Here is a 21,480-nt window from a genome sequence, read left to right as displayed (position 1 = left end):
TGCTGTTTGTTGTCATTGTCATCATAGTCATCCTCAGTCATCGTCATCATCACCTATGACACCCTGGAGCCTGAATTGTAGCGGCTGCAGTGGAGGCCGGTACCTGGAGGCAACAGGGAGCCATCCCTGCAGCCCTCGTGAAGCAGGCGTGCTGATTTAGACCACTCCTTGATGCTTGGTGGCCGAGCACCTGCTGGAGGAAAAGGAAGATTCTGCACTCAAGGTCTGCGCGTCCAGCAGCTCCTCCTCTCCCACCCCCCAAATGAGGTTCTTTTTCCGAGTCACCCGCCTAGAAGGTGTGAACGTGCTCTATTACAGTCCTGGTAAGCAGAACGAGGGACGACCTTCGGAGAGAAGCGGACGTGGAGCGGGGAGGGCCTGTCCCCTTGAAGCCTGTCCCCTCCTGCCCGGCCTCGAGGGCCCTTGACAGCCTTTGAGGAAGGTGTGTTATTCCCCAACAAGCAAAGGCCTTCTGGGGACACTGACTCCGAGACCCACGGCTGGGGTCCCTCAGCCAGACCTGCTCCTCACCCCACTGTCCCCTCCATTAGCAGCCAGCTCCCTCCACTCCTGGGACTCTCGGTCTCGGGGGGCCTCCCGCACCTCCAGTGTACAAGTAGCAGCGAGTCGTACAACCAGGCACGCTGGCTTCCCCACCAGGCTCTCAGCTCCACGGGGCTGGGATGGTGTCTCACGCAGGCCCAGCACTAGCCCGGGGCTGGCAGCATGGGTGCTTGGGAAGGGATGAAGCAAACTGGATTTATCAAAGTGAATGTCAAAGGAGAACTTCAGGTGGGACAACCCACGTGCCCCCAAGCCAGGGCTTTCCTCCAGGCAGGGCGGTGCCTCCGGGATGGGCATCTCATCACCCTTCATCACACCACACGGTCCATCCAAATAGTTTCCCTCCCCTAAGTTGCATCCATCGTTGTAGGCTATTCACCATGAAGCTACTCAGAATAACTCCCTTCCCAGGACAGTTCCTCAGATATTTACTTGGACATGGTTGCCTAACCTCACCAAACTTCATTTTCATACGCTGAGTCCCATGCATCAAGTCGTCAGTCCACTTAGCGGCACAGCTCTTAGGAGCCTGGGCTTTGGGTCAGGCAAACTTGGGTTCAGGTCTTGGCTCAGTGGGTCAGAAGTTATGGGAAAGCACTGAAACAAGGCCCAGCCCCAGGCGAGCACCCAAACCAACATCCAAAAATCTCCAGTTCCTACAGCTGGACCTGAAAGGACCACATGACCAGCTTCCTCTGATTCTGGGGGCCAGGGGTGAAAGTTCCCTGGAACTCATTTAACCAGCAGGAAAAGCAGGTATTGGGGCATCAGTAATTGGCCTTTCCTCCCTGAACCTGGTACTGCCCCTCTCATGCTGTGGACACAACCAAACTAGCCAACCTCAATGGAAGAGAGAGGAGCCCGATTCTGGTGTTAAAACTGTGTGTGGTGGGTGGGTGGATGGATGAATGGATGAATGAGTAGTTCATTGGATGGATAGATGGATGGATGGGTGGATGGATGGATGGATAGATAGATGGATGGATGGGTAGTTCATTGGATGGATGAATGGATGGATGGATGGATGGATGGATGGATGGGATGGATGGATGGATGGGTGGATGGGTGGGTGGGTGGATGGATGGATGGGTGGATGGGTGGGTGGGTGGATGGATGGATGGATGGATGGATGGATGGATGGATGGATGGATGAATAGATGGATGGGTAGTTCATTGGATGGATGGATGGAAGGATGGATGGGTGGGTGGATGGATGGATGGATGAATAGATGGATGAATAGATGGATGGGTAGTTCATTGGATGGATGGATGGAAGGATGGATGGGTGGGTGGATGAATGAATAGGCAGATGGGCAAGAAAGACTTTGAGTCTATTTCGTGTGTGCTCTAAGCAGTCCCCCTCACTCTGTTCTTGGGCAATAGTTGTCTATTTCTCCTTCTAAATGTGGTGCTTTCATATATCTCTGCCATGCTTTATCTCAATAGTCACGGTCAGCATTTCAGTCTATCGCTGTCCTTATAAATTCTGATTCTATCATCAGTTCAGTTTGTAGCTGACATTTACTGAAAACCTAGTGAGGGGAAAGAAGCAGGGCTCTGGAGTCAGACTGACCTTGACTCAGTCCCTAGTTCATCACTTACCGCTGTGTGGACCATAGTCAAGTTCCTTGCCTTCTCTGAGCTTTATTTCTTAATCTATGTGAGTAAACTGCTGGAAAGGATAAAGATAGTCGGATGTAGAGACAGTTATTTCTAAAGCTGATAATAGCGGCACCTACCACGGAGAGCTGTTGTGAGGATTAAAAGAGACTCCTCTCTTTGTAAAGTACTTAGCACACTGCCTGGGCCAGAATGGGTGCTCGGCAAAGTTTAGCTAGGATGGTACTATCTCTTACTATCATTTTCACACTGTGTCTGCCCTCAGCAGCAAATGGCAGCAGGGACAGAACCTGCAGTGGCAACGATACCAGGTATCAGGACACTGACCGAGGGCTGGGAGGCCCCAGCGCCGCAGCTTCCTGCTTCTTTCCTGGGAGAGGGACACAGACATGTAAGAGCTGCACTGCGACCCCACGAAGGCAGGGCCCTGGGTGAGACCCCTGAGAATGGGGGCGGGGGCCAGCAAGGGAGAGCTTTAGCGCATCCTCCAAGCGTTTTGCCCCCAGAGATGCCACAGAGCCCTCTGAGGTAGAAAGCTAGCCGATGAGTCTCGGCTTGCGCTGTTTTACTCAGGATTCTGTGTAAAATGTTGGCGTTTGGGCATTTTTACACTTTTTAACTTTTTTTCTTGAGGAATACCATACAAACAGGAAAGGGCACAAATCTTAAGGGTAGAGCTCCCTGTGTACACAACACCCACGAAAGCACCCAGATCAGCACCGGCAAAGTTCGCTCCCTCCCGCCCTCACCCCCACACAACACCCTCGTTCTGGAACTTCATCTAAATACAATCATACGACGTTCTCTTTCCTGTCTGGCTTATTTCATGCAATACTCTGTCGGTGAGGCTCACCCACATTGTTTAGTTTTTCATTGCTGGGTAATGTTACACTGCATGAACACACCACAGTGTGTGTCTGTCTTCTACCTTCAGACAGTTGTGTGGGCTGTTCCCAGTTTGGGGCAATTATGAATAAAGTTGTTACCAACAGCCTTGCATGTGCCTTGGGACACGTAAGCACTCGTTTCTGCTGGGTATATACCTCGGAATGGAGTTAGGGTTTGGAGAGACAGCCAAACGATTTTCCAAAGTGCCCCTGCCAGCTCCTCCTCCCACCAGCAGCATGTGGGAGTTCTAATTGCTCTGCTTCCTTGCCCACCCTTGGTATCATCTGTCCTTTTCATTTTAGCCATTTGGGCAGGGGTGTAGAGGAATCTCATTGTGACTAATTGGCTTTTCCTTGATGACTAATGAGGTTGAGCGCTATTACATACGACTATCAGAGATTGTGGTTTTTAAAATGTTTGAAAAAACCTCTGTCATCCCTTCCCTGGAGCTGAGGTGGTTAGTCTGTCTTGCCTGCGGTGGTCCTTCTAGGCAGGTCCCTGCCCTGGGGGACTAGGAGGCTTGGGGTGGGGATGGGGAGGTGGAGAGGATTGGTAGAGGCAGGGGAGGAGGACGAGTGGTGTGTGCTCCCGGGAGACCCAGATTAGCAGGAAAGAAGCACAGCAATCTGGAAACAGAAACCCTGATGCAAAAGGCAGAGTCATGCCCCATGGCTGGGATGAGGTATCGAGGTATCACGGTGACCACACGGGTGGGGTTGGCTGGGAAATTCTCCTCTGCTCGCCTGATTAATTCCTGAGCATGGCAGATTTCCTGGGAGTTTCACAAGAAGGAAGACTGCGGACAGTGGGCCACACCCAGACCATCCGGTTTTCACTGATGGTTGCAAATGTTGGAGGCACAGGCAGGCAGGCAGGGCTGGCCAGAGGCAGGGAGGCAGGGTAGCAGGCTTCCAAGGGCCCCGGAGTCAGGAGGCTCGGCTCTTCCTCCAGCTCTGCTGTTTCTCACCGTGACCTCGAGCAAGGTCCTTGGACCTTGTCCCAAGACAGTGGGATCAGGGCATGGCCCCTCTCTACCAGCATAACTAAGGCCCGGGCGAAGGGAGGTGGGAGCTTGTCGGCCTCTCCTGGGCAGCCTCCAAGACAAAGCACAGACCTTGGGCCAGCAGAGGTAGCTGGCACTGACAGTGACAAATCCCTGCGTCCCATCCCATCTCCTCCATCTATTGCAATTGACCCTGAGACCAGGTGCCTGGAGGTGATCATGGCCACAGCTTCCAGAGGCAGTAGCAGCAGTGGGAGAGTGGGGAGGGTGTGCAGAGGCCTCGTTCACCCCCTCCCTGCACTGGTGAGAGCACCCACCTCCCGCTTCCCTGCAGAGAACTGAAGGATCCCCCACGTGAATGAAACAAATAATCCAAGGCTCTCCAAGAGCTTAGCGGAGAAGGGGTCCCCACAGGGAAAGCTGTGATGGGCGCGGGTCCACCTGTCTCCTCGGACACTTAAGGAATGCCAGGGAGGGGGGAGTCCAGCACCCCAAGAGAGTGTGGCTGCTCTGTCTCCAGGATGCTACTCCAGAGAAGCGTCTGGAAGAGGTGGGGTTTTGAGCACTGGAAAGTGTAGGTCCTTCTCATATGGTTCTTCCAGGAGACACTCCCAGACTCCTGCAGGGACTGGCGCCTGAGGGCCGGTGCTGCTTTTCCCCCAGACTCCAGCCTAAGCCGGGCCCACCAGCAGCCGCAGCCTCTGCTTGGGTGTTTCCTGCCATCACATGGAGAGAGCAGCTTCTGCCCTCTGAAGCCTGGGCAGGGAGGGTGTCCTGCCCATGCCCGACTTTTCCGCCTCTATCCACACGTGCAAATGCCAGGCGGGAGATCTTTCTGCCAATTTCTCTCTTGTAGAATTACAGACCGTTAGAACCAGAAGGAACCTCAAAGATGGTTTTCCCCAACCCTCAAATGGGGAAATCGAGTCCCAGGAGGCCAACAGCGTAAGAATTCCTTATGTGCGCAATATGTCTGGAAATTAAAAAGTGTCTCAAGGTATTTTAACAACTGCTAAGACTTATAATGTCCCTCACGTGCCAGGTACTGTTTTTTTTTTTTTTTAAAGATTTATTTTTATTTATTTAATTCCCCTCCCCTCCCCCGGTTGTCTGTTCTCTGTGTCTTTTTGCTGCGTCTTGTTTCTTTGTCCGCTTCTGTTGTCGTCAGCGGCACGGGAAGTGTGGGCGGCGCCATTCCTGGGCAGGCTGCTCCCTCCTTCGCGCTGGGCGGCTCTCCTTATGGGTGCACTCCTTGCGCGTGGGGCTCCCCTACGCGGGGGACACCCCTGTGTGGCAGGGCACTCCTAGCGCGCATCAGCACTGCGCATGGGCCAGCTCCACACGGGTCAAGGAGGCCCGGGGCTTGAACCACGGGCCTCCCATGTGGTAGACGGACGCCCTAACCACTGGGCCAAAGTCCGTTTCCCAGGTACTGTTTTAAGTACTGTTACGATATTAAATTCTCGTTTCAGGCTGGGACATAGGAACTATTATTACCATCAACCACCAAGTACAGGGAAACTCAGAGAGTTGCCCGGGGTCACGGAGTTAGCCCTGGGGAGCTAGGCTGCCAATCCAGGCAGCCTGGCTCGGCCACGCTGGGCTCCCGCTCTGCCCACCGCCTTCCACCATAGGGCATGCTGAAGTGCACGATCATACTTACAGCAGTGGAAGGGGTGCCCTCGGGGACCCTGGCTCTGATGCCAGTTTCAGTCTACCCATCAAGCAGCAAGTGCCCCAGGCGAGGCACAAACCCAGCTCTTGGGAACTGTGACTGGCATCTGGTAGAGTCATCAGAGGCAGGTGGGGCTCATGGGGAAAGACTTCCTGGAAAAGGAGGTTTCAGATGGTTTTGCCAAGCAATAGGGATCTGGAGAAGTTGTAGAATACACAGCACTGGGAAGGAACGCAGGCCTCCATGCAAGTGAAGAAGTGGCTAGACTAGACCAGGTGCCGTGGACTGCAGGCAAGTGGCCCTAGCATCCTAGGAGCCTCACAGGCCCCTGGGGAGCGAGCCCAGCAGTCCTTCCCAGCCCCAGGCAGCTGTTGACCCACCTGCAGCTCAGAGATGGTCAGTGTCTTGCCACCGTCACCATATTGGGGAATCAACTCATAACTTGGACACAGGCCTCTGACCCCAAGACCAGTGCCCTTTACACTCTTCCAAATCTCCCATTAAAAAGACACAAAATGGGAAGCAGATGTGGCTCAAGTGATAAGGCCTCCACCTACCACATGGGAGGAGCCGGGTTACATCCCTGGGGCCTCCTGATGGAAAAGAAGAGAAAGCGTGCCTGCATGGTGAGCCAGTGCCCGTGTGGCGAGCTGAGTGCCCGCGCGGTGAGCTGAGTACCCGCGCGGCCAGCCGAGTGCCCATATGGGTGCCTGCTTGGCAAGTTGAGTGCCCACGTGGTGAGCCGAGTGCCCACATGAGTGCCCGTGTGGCAAGCCAAGTGCCCATGCAGTGAGGCGGGTGCCGCGTCGTGAGCCAGTGCCCTCGTGCCAAGACAGTGCCCACACGGTGAGCCGAATGCCTGCACAGCAATCCGAGAGCCCACATGGTGAGCCAGTGCTCAGGCAAGTGAGTCCTGAAGTAAGATGATGACGCAACAAAAGAGAGACAAAGGGGAGAGTCAAGGTGAAGCACAGCAGAGACCAGGAACTGAGATGGTGCAGCTGACAGTGAACCTCTCTCCACATCAGAAGTCCCCAGAATCAAATCCCAGTGAATCCTAGAGGAGAAAGACAAAAAGAGGAAGATCACACAGTGAATGGACACAGACAGCAAAAACAGCAAGGCGGGGAATGGAGAGGGGGAGAAGAAAATCCTATTTTTTAAAAAAAAGACACAAAACACCACGGTGGCTCCCATTTTCACAGTGGCATTTAACGTAAATGGCCCTGTTTGAGAGAGAGCAATGGAATCTCAAAGCACATCCTAGACACACACAAACACTGGGGGGTGGGCACAGCTTTGGAGGCCTACAGGCCTGGTGGGCTCAATTGTCAACTCTAGCCCTTATTAGCTTGGTGATTTGGGGTCCATCGTTTAACTTCTCTGAACCGCCACTGGCTTTTCTGTAACATAGAGAGAATAAACGCCGACTTCCAGGATGCAGTGAGGGACCAGTGAGGACGGAGCCCGTGGCCTCTGCACACCATCTCCCCACGGCGCTCCCACCCCTGCCCAAGCCGGAGCCCACCGCCAATCCAAATCAGACTGCTTCCAGCTTTCCTCCCAAGAAGGAAACAGAAGCCAGCTGTCCCCATTTTTCTCTTGAGATCATTTCCCCCAAAAACAAATGACAGGCATATCTTGTTTTATTGCGCTTCACTTTATTGCAATCCGCAGATAGCCCGTTTTTTGCAAATTGAAGGTTTGTTGAAATCCTGCATCAGGCAAGTCTATCGGCACCATTTTTCCACCAGCATGTGCTCACTTCGTGTCTCTGTGTCACATTTTAATTAAGGGATGCACATTATTTTTTTAGGCGTAATACTATTGCACACTTAATAGACTTAGTGTGAACATAACTTTTATATGCACTGGGAAACCAAAAAATTCATGTGACTCGCTTTACGGCAGTATTAGCTTTATTGCAGTGATCTGTAACCAGACCCGCATGCTCTGTGAGATCCCTGAGGAGTGTTATGATCAGATCTTCTCTCTGAGGCTTCCCATGGCGCTGCCCATAGAACCTGCCAGAACTAAACCGCCCCACTCCTTGCCATCTCTCTAGATGTGTTTGGGTCTTAAAGTTCCCTCTTGCTTTCTCATGCTTGCTCAAAAGGCCCAAATTTCTTCATGTCAGCTTTGAGTCTTCAGGGCCACCCCCCACAGGGTACTTGCAGCTTCCCCCCCTCCCCCCCCACCAACAGGCACACCCATACAGTATCATAGACCTTGAGGAGAGGGGATTTGCATCTTTCTCCTTGGTAGGCACAGAGAAACTCAATTGAATTTATTGCATTTTTTTTAGTGTTTTTTTTTAAATGTTACATTCAAAATTATGAGGTCCCCATATACCCCCCATCCCCCTCACCCCACTCCTCCCACATCAACAACCTCTTTCATCATCATGGCACATTCATTGCATTTGGTGAATACATTTTGGAGCACTGCTGCACCACATGGATAGTGGTTTACGTTGTAGTTTACACTCTCCTCCAGTCCACCGAGTGGGCCATAGCAGGACATACAATGTCCAGCATCTGTCCCTGCAGTACCACCCAGGACAACTCCAAGTCCTGAAAATGCCCCCACATCATAGCTCTTCTTCCCTCTCCCTACCCTTAGCAGCTCCCGTGGCCACTTTCTCCACATAAATGCTACAATTTCTCCCATTACTAATCACAATAGTTCCACAGTGGACTAGCAGTAAGTTCACTCTAATCCATACTCTATTCCTCCATTCTGTGGACCTTGGGATGGTGATGTCCACTCCACGACTATATCGAGAGGGGGCTTAGATTCCAACCACTTGCAGCTGTAGGCACTCTTGGCTCCCTGGTGTGGTGGTTGACCTTCTTCACCTCCCTGTTAGCTGCCCAGGATAAGTCCACGAGCATTTACAAATCTAACTCCCATTTCAATTATTCTAAACCATGCTGGAGTTACTCTCCATATATACTTGATTTGGGAGATTTTCCACAGGGCCATGAGATTGTGGTGTGGGAGGGCACAAGACACTGTGCCCAGGGTGGGTACATAACTAGACCACCAACCCCCAGCAGTCCCAGGGAGACAGACACCCTCTCAGCTTCTGGCTCCCAGCTCTTTGCCTTAGGAATACAATCCTACTGAGGTCCCCTCCGCACCCTCCCCCTCCCAGAAGGCTCCAGAGCCACCGGTCTGTCTTGTTTATGTGTCCCTGGAAGGGTGATGCTTCCGGTCTTGCTGCTGATGGCCCATTCACTCCAGAATCACCACTCTCCACCTCCTAGGCACTCAGCAAACAAACACGGTGGACCGACCTGGAAGAAGAGGGTTAAAGGGTGAGAAGGAGGAAATTTGGGGTGGGGGGGTGCACACCAGATTCAGTAAGACAGGAAATGTGGGTGGCCTGAATTGGAGCAGCTCTGCCCTTGCAAGGCCATGGACTCTTCAGGAGACAAAAGAGCACTGGGCTTAGAGTCCAAGGCCCCAAGTGCAAATCCAGAAAGCTTGGTTACTACCTCTGCTTGGCTTTGGAAAAGCCATTTCTCTTTTTGTGCCCCTGTTTCCTCCTCTGTAAAATGGTGTGCATGCTCTGCCTGCTTCCCAAGATTACAGCAAAGACACGAGAATGCAAGTGAAAGCTCTTTGTTAACTCTGAAGTTCTGGGTGAATGTAAAGCGTCGTCAGTGTGTAATGATCTTTCAAGGTCATTCCCACCAAGTGGATACCAAGGCCCTGCAAGAATGCCTCCAGTGGCAGGACTCTCACTTCCCCCTGGTCCAACCTGTCCATGGGGCCGTGCTGCCCTTCAGAGTTCTCTAACCAGTCTGTGGCTGGGAATGAAATTAAATCAGGAGCAGAAGTAGGTTCTCCATGAACTTGGCCATCCCTGGGCTTCAGTAGTCCCTTGTTTTCCTTATTTTCCTGGTAATGCTTCTTCTGAAAAATGCCTACTTTGTCCCAGATGAAATAAAGGGAGAGAGAGGCTTGTCCTCCTCCAGCTGCCTTGCATTGGCAGTGACTGCTGTGACAATTGGCTCGGGGAGAGCTGGGTTTGGGGACAGGGGCTTTGAGAGTCTCACCCCTCCCTCTCCCAACAGGCTGTTTCTGAGCCTCAGGGCACTGTGTATGTTGGGATGGGGAGCCGGGCAGTTAGGCTTCTATTCCCTCCTCCCACCCACCATATACATCCCCTCCCTACACACAGGCTCCCTCTTTCCTCCCTGCCCCCAGCTGCCCCCTGGGGTGGAGCCTGCTTTGGGATTGCAGCCTGCAGTCCAAGGCCCAGGGATTATCACAGCTGGACTTGAACTCAGGTCTTTGTGATTCTAAACACAAAGGTAGGAGTCAGGCTGGACTGGTTTTTAGCGTCGTTAACACACACGCCTTCTTAGCCCCAACCTTATACCCCAGCCCTTGGAAGGAAGGTCAGGGTGTAAAAACTCCCTACCAGGACAGAAGAGAGAGGAGACTCCCCTTAGAGCCACCCAGACCCGTTGGAAACTCCCCCTCAAGAGGAGATCGGGAGGGCGTCCCGGTGCCAGAAACCCTCAGCGAGTGGGGGAGGGTCCCCGCTTGTGGCAGGGCCTGGCAGCGGAGGGTGGGACGGTGGCTGGAGGGCAGACCTGCTAAGACCTCAGACCTCAGACCCCTCAACAGGCCCGACGCAGATCTCTCCCCAGGTGATTAATGGAGCAGGTGGGCGGGACTGGGGCCCTAGGACCTGGCTCTGTAAGGAGCTCCTTGGGTGAAGCTGCCCCAAAGCCAGACGTATTTCTGGCTCTGTCCAGCTCCCGCAGGCCCAGGAGGCCGAGAGAAGAAATGAAGGAGGGTCTCCCTGGGGCTGGAAGGTCTTGGGGCTCATGGAGGGCTCCCCGACCACCACACCTTGCCCCTCTCCCACCACACTTGCCTAAGAGCGAGGACCCCGCCACTGCTGCGCTCACTGCCCTTCATCAGGAGGCGGCTCTGAGCCAGGCTCCGGGCAGGGGCCCCCCACGAGCCCAGCCTGAGACCTGAGCCTCAGAACAGGTAAGCGCGGCTGCTGGACGGCGGGGAAGCCAGCCCACTGCTTTCCCACCACACCGGGCCCCTTCTCAGGCTTGGTGCTTCTTTCCCCTTTGAAGCAGTGTGTGAGGAGAGGGGGAGGGGGCGGACACCTGGGGGGGATAGACAGATGGCTTCCTCTCGCCCCTAGCCTGCCCCCTCCCGGTGGGGCGCATCCCCCTCCCCCAGTGCCTGGCAGGGTCCCCAACACGGAGATAGTCCCTCTCCCCCCAGGAATGTGCGTGAAATCCCAGTAACTCTCTCCAGCTGGGCCTGACTTTGGAAGGGGCCCCCAGAACAAACCCTGTGGTGAAAGGCTGGGAACGTTAGTTTCGCTCCTGTGCCTTTTTCCCCCTAATGACAACTCAAGGTGTGAAGGCCTGGGCGTGAGGGTCTGGGAAGGCCTGGCCACACTGGAGAGCGTTCCGGGTAGGGGGATCATCTGCACCGAGTCGGAAGGGACCACCTTCAGCTCCCCAAGGACGACCACAGTCACAACACGGTCACATACACACATTGGGGTACCCGGACCCCTTGTCCTGAGGTCTGCTCAGGCCTAGACATTTGGGACTTTGGGGCCCCAACAGTCAAGGGACTAGAAAAAGCTGCAGTTGAGGGACAAGTGAGGCAGGATCAGGGCGGGGGCCCACCCCAGAGGCTGGGCAGATCTGCTGAAGGAGCAGACACGTCCCCATTCTGTGTACCAAGCGCTGCGTTGAGCCTCCCAAGGCATTCCCTCCTTTATGCCTGAGAACAACCCATTGTTATCCCCACTTTATAGATAAGGAGACTGAGGCTCAGGGGGTTGGAGTGACAAACTCAAGAATCAGCCATCCCGTCTTCCTCTATAGATGAACTGAGAGAAGGGCACCACAAGGAGCACAAACACTGGCCCAGGCAGAAGACGAGGTCATCTGCTGACCTCCGAGAGCCAGACCCTCCTCCAGGCCACTGAGACCACTGCTCTGGGGACCAGGATACCTGGGTTCCTACCTCACGTTTCCCATCAATGAACTGTGACCTTGAGCATTTTATTCTCTCTGCGCCTTCATTTGCCCATCTACCAACAGAGACAAAGGAGGGAGGAGGTGTCAAATGATGTAATTTAAGTAAAATCACATGTGAGGTATAACTGGTATTATTCTAATGTGGCCACAGATATAAATTGGCCCAGAGTGCTAACTCAGGTGAAGAAGCCAATCTTCTGGGGAGGAGAGAAGTACCATCATCATCAATATCATCCCAGCACCACCATCATCTTCATAACCACCACTAACATCATTACCACCAGCACCAGCACCATCATCACCACCATCATCATCATCACCACCACCAGCACCACCATCATCTTCATAACCACCACTAACATCATTACCACCAGCACCAGCACCATCATCACCACCATCATCATCATCATCACCACCATCACCACCATCATCTTCATAACCACCACTAACATCATTACCACCAGCACCAGCACCATCATCACCACCATCATCATCAGCACCACCACCAGCACCACCATCATCTTCATAACCACCACTAACATTGTTACCATCATCACCACCACCATCACCACCATCACCACCATCATCTTCATAACCACCACTAACATCATCATCATCACCACCGTCACCACCATCATCTTCATAACCACCACTAACATCATCATCATCACCACCATCACCACCATCATCTTCATAACCACCACTAATATCATTACCACCATCACCAGCACCATCATCACCACCATCATCAATACCATTACCAGCACCTCCATCATCTTCAAAACCACCACTAACATCATTACTGCCATCACCATCACCACCATCACCATCATCATCGACATCATCACCAGCACCACCATCAACTTCATAACCACCACTAACATCATTACCACCATCACCATCATCAATACCATCATCGATATCATCACCACTAACATCATTACCACCATCATCATCATCATCACCACCATCACCATCATCTTCATAACCACCACTAACATCATCATCATCACCACCATCACCACCATCATCTTCATAACCACCACTAACATCATTACCACCATCACCATCACCACCATCACCACCATCATCGACATCATCACCAACACCTCCATCAACTTCATAACCACCACTAACATCATTACCATCATCACCATCATCGATACCATCATCGATATCATCACCACTAACATCATTACCACCATCATCATCATCACCACCATCACCACCATCATCTTCATAACCACCACTAACATCATTACCACCATCACCATCACCACCATCACCACCATCATCGACATCATCGCCAGCACCACCATCAACTTCATAACCACCACTAACATCATTACCATCATCACCAGCACCAGCACCATCATCTTCATAACCACCACTAACATCATTACGGCCATCACCAGCACCAGCACCACCATCATCGATATCATCACCACTAACATCATTACCATCATCATCATCATCACCACCATCACTACCATCATCGACATCATCGCCAGCACCACCATCAACTTCATAACCACCACAAACATCATCATCATTACCAGCACCACCATCATCGACATCATCGCCAGCACCACCATCAACTTCATAACCACCACTAACATCATCATCATTACCAGCACCACCATCATCGACATCATCGCCAGCACTACCATCAACTTCATAACCACCACTAACATCATTACCATCATCACCATCATCGATACCATCATCGATATTATCACCACTAACATCATTACCACCATCATCATCATCACCACCATCACCACCATCATCTTCATAACCACCACTAACATTGTTACCACCATCACCATCATCATCATCACCACCATCATCTTCATAACCACCACTAACATTGTTACCACCATCACCACCATCGACATCATCACCAGCACCACCATCATCTTCATAACCATCACAAACATTGTTACCACCAGCACCAGCACCATCAACATCATATAATCATCACCACCATCACCAGCACCCCCATCGAGTTCCATTCAAGTGACTAGCTAATAACAAAAAGAGCAACCATGCATTGCATGTTGGCTACGTGTCAGGCCCTGTGCTACGCACTCTACAGCTGTTCCCCACAAGTGAAATGGAAGCCAGGGTCCAGGGGCCAAGGAGAGCAGGGCTGTAAAGCCCAGAGCCACTGGCATCCACCAGGTCTGAAGCAGGTGACTGCAGGGTGACCTCCAACTGAGTTCTGAACCAGGACAAATTCTGTGACCAAAGAGCAAAGGCTTTTTGCATAGAGGGACCCACCGGGGCAGACCAGGGCAGGGCAGCAGCAGGTTGAAGTCCCACCCAGTCCAGGCTAGGGGGCGTGACCAAGGAGCCCACCCCAGGGCTGCGGGCTGGTGGGCAGCCTCCGAGCCCCACAGCCTGGGGGGAGCAGAAGGCCGAGGCGGCCCAAGGCCCAGGAGAGAGCTCCAGGACCCCTTCAGCCTGCGTCAGAGGAGAGCCTGAAAGGATCTCCCCTGTATGGGCTGACCCGGGGCAGAGGGGGCTGTGTCCACCCCCGAGCAAGGGGAGAGGAGACCCCCACCCTCCCCAAGTGCGATGGGGTCAGCCCAGCTAGGGGTCCTGGGAAGAAATAAGTGAGATGAGAACTAGAGAAAAAGAGCGAGCCAGACACTGCAAGGAGGCCCATGTGGGAAATGACGGGGGACCCGGCTGGAAGCTCGTGCGGGGCCCTGGAGGCCAGGCCAAGGAGTGCGAGTGCCGGGGGTTTGGGTGCCGGGGACCAGGGGGCCAGGGGGTGCGGGTGCCAGGGGCGTGGGTGCCCGGGAACCAGGGAGCCAGGGGGTGTCGGTGCCGGGGCTGTGGGTGCTGGGGGTTGCAGGTGCCAGTGGTTGCGGGATCCGGGGGTTTCAAGAACAACCCGTCAGTTCCTAAGCACCAAGGGCGCTGCTGAAAGTCTTGGCGCCCGACAACAGCGCCTGCGCGTCGCAGGCCCCCGGCTCCCCCGCCAGCCTCGCTCTGGCCTGCGGGGTCGCCTGTGAGTGCATCCTGTGTCCTCGTGGCCGGGATTCAGCAGAGGACCGAGAGTCCGAGGAGCCTGGGGAGCCTGGCCTCCAGCTGGCACCAGAGGCTGGTTCCCGCCTCAGGCGGCCCCGAGAGGAGGGTCTCCCCAGGGTACCTTCCCCCGAGCCCTGGCCGCCTGCCTCTGGCCAGCAGGAAGGACGGCTCAGCCCCCGCGCCTGGGCCGGGGACGCGGCCAGGGTGAGCTCAGCCCTGCTCCAGGCCATCCTCGCTCCTTGCAGCAGCGTCAAGCCCAGCCCCGGCCTCCTGCGAGCTTCCTGGGGACGGCCCGTGGCCTGCGACGCACGAAGCCCAGGAAAGCTTCCACAGGCGAGGGCGAGGGGCTGCCCTGAGGCGCTCTGGAGGAGGTGGCCGAGGAGAGAATGGCTGTCCAGGTGTCTGTGCCCAGGCAAGGAGGGCAGGGGATTAAAGAGGGCCTTCTGGGAAGCGGACTTGGCCCAGTGGTTAGGGCGTCCGTCTACCACATGGAAGGTCCACTGTTCAAACCCCGGGCCTCCTTGACCCGTGTGGAGCTGGCCCATGCGCAGTGCTGATGCGCACAAGGAGTGCCGTGCCACGCAGGGGTGTCCCTGGCATAGGGGAGCCCCAAGCGCAAGGAGTGCGCCCCGTAAGGAGAGCCGCCCAGCGCGAAAGAAAGTGCAGCCTGCCCAGGAATGGTGCCTCTCACAGGGAGAGCTGACACACAAGATGATGTAACGAAAAGAAACACAGATTCCCGTGCCGCTGACAACAACAGAAGTGAACAAAGAAGAACACGCAGCGAATGGACACAGAGCAGACAACTGGGGGGGTGGGGGCGAGAGAAATAAATTTTTAAAATAAAAATAAAAATGAAGAGGACCTTCTGTTTTACCCTCGCCTGTGAGTAAAATCTAAACCTCTCAGGAGCAGATGTTGCTCAAGCAAATGAGTGCCTGCTTCCCACATGGGAGGTCCCGGGTTCGGTCCCTAATGCCTCCTAAAAACAAAAAAACAAACAACAAGCCACCACCGATGTGGCTCAGTGGTTGAGCACCGGCTTCCCACATACCGGGTCCCAGGTTCAATCCCGAGTTTGGGTATCTCAAAAAAAAAAATCTAACCCTCTGAGCTTCATCTGCCCCCTACCTGCCCCTCCTCGGAGTCCTGCCCTGTCTCTCTCCCCTTGCACCCATTTCCCAGCCACATCCAATACTTGGGATTTCCTTCAGACTCCCCACATTTCACACACCTACGTGCCTCTGGCACTCCTCACCCTGCCCACCGTTTCTTCTCCCCTTAGTCACCTGGTGAACTCCTTTTATGTTTCAAAACCCTGCACAGAAGGCCCATCCTCTGTGATGCCATCAACCCCGAGGTACTCTCTTCTCCGTACCTGTCCTGGGCCTTGGACAGACTCCTCTTGAGCACAAATCACAAAGCAGCGTGCTTATTTGCATACATCTGACTCCCCCATCGGCCAGTGGGCAAGACCCCATGTACCTGGCACAGAGCCTGGCAGATAGAAGGTGCTCGGGACACCTGCGTTGCACTGAAGGCGGGGTATGAGGGAGGTAGCTGAGAGGGCCGGGCGTGCTTCCCACCCCCCAGAAAGCTGGCTGGGGTCTGGCAGAGGGCGGAGGCGGGAGGGAGAGGCACGTGAAGGGTCCTGGATACTTGCGTGTGATCCAGAGCTCCCCAGTCCCCTGTCACGGGCTGCAATGAAGCCGACAGGCCAAGAAGCCTCTGACTGTCCCTGGGTGTCAGTCCCCAGACTGGAACCTGAATCGTGTTTACCTGCTAAGTGGGGCTTTCCTGATCTGAGTCCGAGGGACAGGGAGACCAGGTGTGTTGTGCTCAAGTGACAGGTGAGAGAGCTAAAGCCGAGGGTGGCATCCCTGGTGTGACACCAGAGATGGAGAGAGCCGTGAGGGTGTCGGTCCAAGGTCATCCCTGGGGCCTGAGCCAGGAGCAGGGAGCTCCTGGGAGCAGCTGTGCCGAGGACCAGCAGGGAAAAGGGCCCGAGTCCAGCTGGAGAGTTCCTGGCCACGGGCCCCGCTGGGCTGGCCTTTCTGAGCCTTCTCGGGAGCATGAGGCGAGCATGGCCGGCCTCCCAGCCTGGTTCAAGGGCACGGCCCAGCACCCACCCCTGGCCTTCTCCTTCTCCTCCCTGACTCCCAGCTCCCCAGGCCCCAGTTCCATCCTCCTGACCTCGGCCACCTGAGACTCCTGGACCTGGGGCCAGGGGACGAGGAAGGGAGAGGGGCAAGGAACAGGGTCCCCTAGCCCAGGGCCCCCCACAGCCAAGCTCCCGCAGGCGACCGGTCCTGCCCTAAAGGCGGTGGGTGGGGCTGGGGACAGATTCGTCCTAGTGTAACCAGAGAGTGGCTGGGGCTCAAGGCCAGGGCGCCAGCTGGGGCCAGGGCCAGGCGCCTGCTCAGAGCTGCCAGGGGCAAAGCCCCCAGGGGCCCCCAGTTCGGGTTGGGGGACCGGTAGGGATGCATCTGGTGAGGGGTGAGGGGTGGGGACGATGGACTCCACGCCATGAGGTACGTGGACGACCGAAACGACGCAGCGGCACGAGTCAGGGCAGGTCCCACAGGCCAGGCCGGGGGCCGCTCTGCCACCGAGCAGCGGGGCAGCCCTGGAAAATCAAGCAGCCCCTCTGAGCCCACCTCGCTCTCCAGGAACGACAGCATCTAACTTCACAGACTGCATCGGGGGACCACACGAGCCCCAAATCAGCAAAGATGCCCAACGCAGCGCCAGACTACTTCCTCACACCACTCTCCTTCCCTTTTCTCGCCCCTGGCCTCATTTTCCTCTGCCGGTGTTTCCGCCACCAGGGTCAGTCCCTGCAGGTGGATCAGGGTGGACCCGGGGGGTTCCCAGGGATAGTTTATGGGGTGGGGTACGGAGACAGGGGCACTGGAACAAGCAAGATCAATAATTCACCCTGGCCTCTGGCCCCTTGGAGGCCCCACCCACAGCGCCCCACCCCCTTCGGCCTTTGGTTTCCCCAGTGCCCACCTTGGTGCCTTCCGGCTCATTTGTCAGGTAGGATCGTGTCCACTGTAAGGATGGTGTGAGGCCCCTTACATGGTGGCAGCCTCCCTCTCTTGCTAAAGTGGCCCCAGAGTCCCTGAGTGGGTAGCGGGTGAAAGCCCCTGAGGCAGGAGCTGCTGTCCCCCCTCCAGCCTGGATCCCACGGAGGGGGCGGCCCCCAAGCCGAGACGGCTGTGGTCAGAGAGAAACCCGAACTCCTGGAGCCAGACGGTGCATGAGCCAGGCGGGGGTCTGGGCGCTTGGGCTTCTTTGTCCGTTTCCCGGCTGCCCTCCCTCCCCCGGGCCTTTGGAAACGCCAGCCTGCCCCAGCTGCGCCAGAGAGGAAGCAGGGATCCAGGTCTGGGTCGTGTCCAGGGCTTCGCAGGGAGACAGAATTCCCTGCGGCCAGCACAGAGGTGGCTGAGGACTTGGGGTGAGAGCGCCCCCCTGTGGAGGGTGAGTCCAGAGGCCAGGCAGACCCGCGGCCAGAGCTGCCCTCTGCGCCTTCATTCGTCCACCAAACTCTTCCTGAAGACTCTGCGTGCTGGGCACGGTGCTGCGGGTTAGGAAGACAGAGACAAGTCACACGCAAACTCAGAGCCTATGGAAAGGGGGCTGGGGAAGGCCTGAGGGGACCCTCCGCTCCCATAGAGAAGGCAGGGAGGGCTACCTGGAAGAACCATGCCCAGCTGAAACCTGGAGGATGGATTGCACGGACAAACAGCGGGTGGAAAGCCAGACCCTTGCAGAGAGAGCGGCTTCTACAACCTCAGAACAAGAGACTCACTGTGGGGGAACTGCAAGGCACGGAGAGGCATGGAGATGCTTCCTCCAGAATGAGCAGGTGCCAGGTCCTCACAGGCCTCAGAAGGTTTCCCGAGAGCCCCAGGGAGCTCTTGGCAGATCTTAGGCAGCCGTGTGGACCGATCAGATTTGTATTTGAGAAAGATCCCTTGGGCTCAGCGGTGGGGACAGGTTTGGAGGGGAACTGGAGGCAGGGAGGCTGGGAGGATGCTGTGGTAGTCCAGGTGACGAAGGTGGCTGAGACTGGGGTGGTGGCCGTGGAGAGGGGGAGAGGCAGCTGCCGGGGGCTTAACATGACACACTGGAGTCCAGGGGTGGGAGCTGTGCTGGAAGCATCTCAGTGCCCAGTGCCTAGAACTCTGACTGGAACACAGCAGATGCTCAATTCAATGTTGGCTAAACCAAAGTAGGAAGCAGACTTGCAGGAGAAGAGGAATCTGAATTTTCTGGGTCCCTGTAGCGGTTTGATATTATTGATGAATTCCAAAAAAGAAATATTCAATCGTGTTTATAAACTGATCTTTTCCTCTGGGCATATTAGATTATATTGGAGGAAAGCGGACTTGGCCCAGTGGATAGGGCATCCACGGTTCAAACCCCGGGCCTCCTTGACCCGTGTGGAGCTGGCCCGTGCACAGCGCTAATGCATGCAAGGAGTGCCCTGCCATGCAAGGGTGTGCCCCTCATAGGGGAGCCCCATGCACAAGGTGTGTGCCCCTTAAGGAGAGCCGCCCAGCGCGAAAGAAAGTGCAGCCTGCGCAAGAATGGTGCTGCACACACGGAGAGCTGACACAGCAAGATGATGCAACAAAAAGAAACACCGATTCCCAGTGCCACTGATAAGGATAGAAGCGGTCACAGAAGAACACACAGCGAATGGACACAGAGAGCAGACAACTGGGGGGGGGGAGGGGAGAAAAAATAAAAAATCTTTAAAAAAAAAAAGATATTGGATTCATCAGTTTACTTGATTAAGTAATTATGTAACCTCTTAAACCAGTAAGGTGCTGAGTCCCCATCTTTTGGTAGGTGGTGACTCACAGATAAAAGACATGGCAAAGGACAGAGTGAGGGGTTTTTTATCTTGAAGTTTTGAGGTAGGAGTTCGAGGCTGAAGTCATAAGTTGGTGCCCCAGGAAGTAAGCACACAGAGGAGAGAGAAGCAAGCCCCAGGGAGAGACGACCTGAGCCAAGAGAAGAACAGAGAGCCTCATAGTCTATAGCTGGCCTTGTGGAGAAAACAGAGTAGCTGAGCCCAGAGGAACCCAGGAAGCCTGAAGCCTAGCAGATGTCAGCAGCCATCTTGCTTCAATGCGTGAAAATAGAAATAACTTATGCTTTATGGCCTGGTATCTGTAAGCTCCTACCCCAAATCAAGGCCCTTTATAAAAACCAACGGTTCTCTGGTATTTCGCATCAGCACCCCTTTAGCTGACACAGTCCCCATGATACACACACACAGCTCAGCCCTGGAGTCCGTGACTCTCACTCAGGGAAGCCCCTCCCAGAAGACACGGCTAGGGCCAGAGAGGGGCTGCAGAGTCCCCGGGGGCCAGGCGGGTGCCAAGGTCCCTACCGAGCCCCGTCCCCTTCAGAGCAGTGGGATGGGGCAGAGAGAGAGCCAGGCATGTGTCAATTCCACTGCTGGAAAACTGGCTCCGTCATGTTTATTGCAAACTGCAATTTACCGTCTCTATTCAGGTGCTCTCCGTGTTTAATTATATATAATACGGTGGTGCAGAGGAGGGAGGGAGGGGGCGGTATAAGATGCTCCCCTCAATTCTTCCTGTTCCAGTGTTGGGAAGGTCAGAGGAGAGAAATGGAGCCGGCCACCCTCCGGGGCCTCACACGCCAAGCCGGCACCAGCAGGGCCAGCCGGAAAGCAATGCATGGCCCTGGCCACGGAGTCAGCTTCAGCAGCATCACGTGTGCCCCAGGGACAGGGCTGGTGGCCCGGCTCAGGCTGAGATCTGGCTCCCCAAACCCGTGCCAGCCTCCCGGGCCCTGCCCTGTCTGCGGCCCTGAGAGGTTGAGTGACGGGTCCCACCGTCAAGCAAGTCGCGGGGGGCTGCTGAACACCCCAGCCCCACTCCCCTCCCCCGGGGCCCATGCAGAGGGTGGGCGGCCAGCCCCTCTGTGCTGGAGCCTCCATTTCCCTTGCAGAGCCCCCTTGCCCTCTCACGGTTGCCGCCTTCCCCTCTTCTGAGCCTCAAACCCTTCCAGCGCCGGGAGGGCAAAGTACCAATTAGCTCATTTGCCTGTTTAATTGGGTGGGGAGGGGAAGGAAATTAAACTTCTCAACAGGAATCTTCCCTGCAGGACCAGAAATGGAATGAGGGGTGGGACGCCCCATCTCTGAGCACCCCTCCTCCTGCCCTGAGTTTCCCCATCCCCCCCGTCCCCCACCCCCCACCCCCCTCTGTGTCCCAGATCCCAGGATCAGAGCAGGGTCTGGGACTACGAGGCCCCGGGAGCCAGAGTGGGGGGTTCTGTGCCCCCCTAACTGGGTCAGCCACTCACAAACCTGGAGCATCATGGGGAGGGGGGGTGACGGCAGAGGCCACCCAGTGATTCTTTTGTCCCCCTTGCTGACTCTCTCCCTGTCTCTCTCTCTGACTCTCTGTCTCTATCTCCGTCTCTCTTCTCCTGGTTCCAGAAAAGCCCCTCCCACAGGGGGGCCCAGGAGACGTGGTCTAGGGGCGCTGTGGCCCTGGCGGTCATCCTTGGCGTGGCTCTCGCTGGCTTCTTTTTTTTTTTAAGGTTTATTTATTTATTTATTTCCCTCCCCCCCCCCCATTGTCTGTTCTCTGTGTCTATTTGCTGTG

The 21,480-nt window shown here is 55.2% G+C and overlaps 1 protein-coding gene across 1 annotated transcript; it reads left to right on the top strand.

Annotated features, from left to right (window-relative positions):
- The first annotated feature begins 262 nt into the window (after positions 1-262).
- On the top strand, positions 263-13,762 carry LOC139437728 (uncharacterized). Its single transcript, XM_071212283.1, has 3 exons — positions 263-323; positions 4,932-5,020; positions 11,966-13,762. The coding sequence occupies exons 1-3, from the start codon at positions 263-265 to the stop codon at positions 13,760-13,762; spliced, it is 1,947 nt and encodes a 648-aa protein (XP_071068384.1).
- The last annotated feature ends 7,718 nt before the right edge of the window (positions 13,763-21,480 follow it).

This window comes from Dasypus novemcinctus, chromosome 27 (genome assembly GCF_030445035.2).
Source record: "Dasypus novemcinctus isolate mDasNov1 chromosome 27, mDasNov1.1.hap2, whole genome shotgun sequence".
NCBI lineage: Eukaryota > Metazoa > Chordata > Mammalia > Cingulata > Dasypodidae > Dasypus > Dasypus novemcinctus.
This window is presented reverse-complemented; position numbering and strand designations above follow the sequence as displayed.

Bases quoted from the DNA above. Each gene is read 5' to 3' on its own strand.
- LOC139437728 (XM_071212283.1), top strand. From the start codon at position 263: ATGAGGTTCTTTTTCCGAGTCACCCGCCTAGAAGGTGTGAACGTGCTC. The intron at 324-4,931 runs GTAAGCAGAACG...TCTCTCTTGTAG, and splicing joins CGTGCTCTATTACAGTCCTG to AATTACAGACCGTTAGAACC. The intron at 5,021-11,965 runs GTAAGAATTCCT...GTGCTAACTCAG, and splicing joins AGTCCCAGGAGGCCAACAGC to GTGAAGAAGCCAATCTTCTG.